Raw genomic sequence first — 2,500 nt, 5'->3', positions numbered from 1 at the left:
AAAACATGAAGAGCATCGGTGTGCGCAAAGCTCTGTGCTGGTAAAGTGTTACAAATATTATTAATTATGGGTATCTATTCTAGTCTATCAGTGTAATGGTGTCTTGAGTCTTACCCTTGTATTAATGATATGATTATCCTAGGACTATAATATGTCATTTGCGTTGGTATTTTTATATAACGTAATACAGTCTACACTAGCATCATTACACCGTGAAGTGTCTTTCAATAATGAATAAAATCTTATCGATACTACTATCTTGGGTACATACCAATACTATATTTCGTTATTGTTAATTCTCTGATTATTCACGTTCCATCTACTTCAATCTCCTTTTGAAAAACATTGGTCGAAAGATTCAACCAACAAGAGTAATGCTAAGGAATATTTCCCCCCTTCCAGTGGACATTCAGTCATCATGTGATCCCATAAACACTCGGGGACAAGGTGAGCAAGAGAAGAGGAACCAGGAAGTATGCGAGAACAAGGAACATGACGAACACGAGAACAAGGATGGCAAATGTGACAGAACAATATGTCAAACGTCTGCGGCAACGGAGGAAAAAGCAGATCGAGAACAAGGGCAGCGCGAGACCCATCGTCCAGAAGCGGAGGAGGAGGAGAAGGAGAGTAAGGAAAAGGCTCAGGAAAGAGATGTCCTCAAAGTCCTGGAGTGTGACGTCCGAGGAGCAGTGGTCGCGGACAAGGGCGAGGGTGCCGTCTTGACTTCGTGGGCGGCGGAGGACCTGAGTAAAAAGGGAGACAATTACTTGAGTTCTGTGAAGCGCGTGAAGGCCCAGGTGACGATCGGAGGGCGTGAGGAACAGCTGACGTATGTTGCCAAAGTCAAGATGCTCTTTTCCGACGCCTTTAAGGAGTTTTCCAACATGTCCTTCTTCAAAGAACACGAATTCTACACGAAGCTCTTGCCGGAACTGAACGGCGTGTTGGCGGAAGCAGGACTGAATCCCCTGCGAATTCCCAAATTCTACCACTACAACAAATCCGAAGAGCGAGAGATAATGATGCTAGAGGACCTCACGGCTCGAGGTTACCGGATGGCCGACCGCAAGAAGGGGCTGGACGTCGCCCACGCAGTACTCGTCCTGCAGGAGCTGGCGAGAATCCACGCCTCTTCAGTCCTCCTGCAGCAGAAACACCCAGGTGAAGAACTTAGGGTCCGGCACAAGTTCCTGGCGCTCGACTGGACAAAGAACAGCAAGATATCGAGAGAAGACATCGGCGCGGCCATATCGGGAGACCTTCTGACGGCGGCAGGGATTGCGGAGAACTCTAAAGGGTACGAGGACGTGGCAAGATGGCTGAGGGAGCTGGAGCCTCGAGGAGTTGATGTCTTTGATGAACACCTGGAGACGCGACCGCCCTTCTCCATGCTCGGACACGGAGACTGCTGGACCAACAATTTTGTGTTTAGGTCTGTTGGTGTTGTGAATTGTTTTTTAAACTTTAAGACTACTGTCAACATCAACATTTTTACCCCTTCAGACATACAGTATATAACCTAAATTCAAACTAATGTCTTTCAAAGTTTCAGTTTCTGTTAAAAATATGTCACTAGCATGATTTTAAACGCAACCTCGGCATCGATGATTTGTTTTTCGGCTTCTTGCTGTTTTGTTGGATATGTTCACAGATTCCTTCCGAAAACTGTTTACGGTATAGACAAGTATGTGTGTCTGAAGACTCGCGCGTGCATGTGTCTATGTGCGTTTTAATCCCCTAAACAATGGCTCAAGCTTCCGTGCTTTTCACCGGACGCAGGTATGACGACGACGGCCATCCGATCGAGGTCATGCTGCTGGACCTGCAGCTGTGTCGCCAGGGCTCCCCCGCCCTCGACCTCCAGACCTTGATGTACTCGAGCATCAACGGCGCCTTGAGACGGACCTCCCTCCCACACTTCCTGCAGGCGTACACGGCCTCCTTCGACGCCACCATAGTCGCAGGAGGGACCTCTCCGCTCTTCACCGTGGAGGAACTGACGGAGGAATACAACGCAAGGAATATGTACGGCGTCCTCATGGCATGCATGTACATCCCCCTCATGGTGATCGATTCCGAGGACGCGCCGGACTTCACCAAGGTCGACGATGACAAGGAGTTCTTCACAGATCGCGTGGAGGAGGTCGTGCGGACAATGGACGACAACCCGCTCTTGGGGGAGACGATGTGCAGCGTCTTCGATGAGTGGGTCGCCAAGGGACTCATCTCCTGATCCGCTGTGGAGACTGTACGGCTCTGCGGATGGAGATTTAGTTGTGGATGAAGAAGCCTATTGAATATTGCTAACCCTGGAAGCATTTTCAGTTATAAATGTGGTGTATTTTTGCATAGATATGGATATGTAGACAGGTAGAAGACTCGGATAATATGTACATACATACATATGTAAATTAATGAATATATAGATAGATATCTAGATATGCAGATATATGTATGTGTATATGTATATATACATATATGCATGTATATATATTTA

The 2,500-nt window shown here is 47.4% G+C and overlaps 1 protein-coding gene across 1 annotated transcript in view; it reads left to right on the top strand.

The window, feature by feature from the left end:
• Positions 1-2,448, top strand: part of LOC125044491 — a 5,673-nt gene extending 3,225 nt beyond the window's left edge. The window contains exons 2-3 of the mRNA XM_047641179.1: positions 403-1,435; positions 1,783-2,448. Coding sequence (XP_047497135.1) covers positions 403-1,435; positions 1,783-2,236 — 1,487 coding nt within the window. The 3' untranslated portion in view covers positions 2,237-2,448. The remainder of the gene's footprint in view (positions 1-402; positions 1,436-1,782) is intronic.
• The last annotated feature ends 52 nt before the right edge of the window (positions 2,449-2,500 follow it).

Source organism: Penaeus chinensis, chromosome 35, assembly GCF_019202785.1.
Source record: "Penaeus chinensis breed Huanghai No. 1 chromosome 35, ASM1920278v2, whole genome shotgun sequence".
NCBI classification, from domain to species: Eukaryota; Metazoa; Arthropoda; class Malacostraca; order Decapoda; family Penaeidae; genus Penaeus; species Penaeus chinensis.
This window is presented reverse-complemented; position numbering and strand designations above follow the sequence as displayed.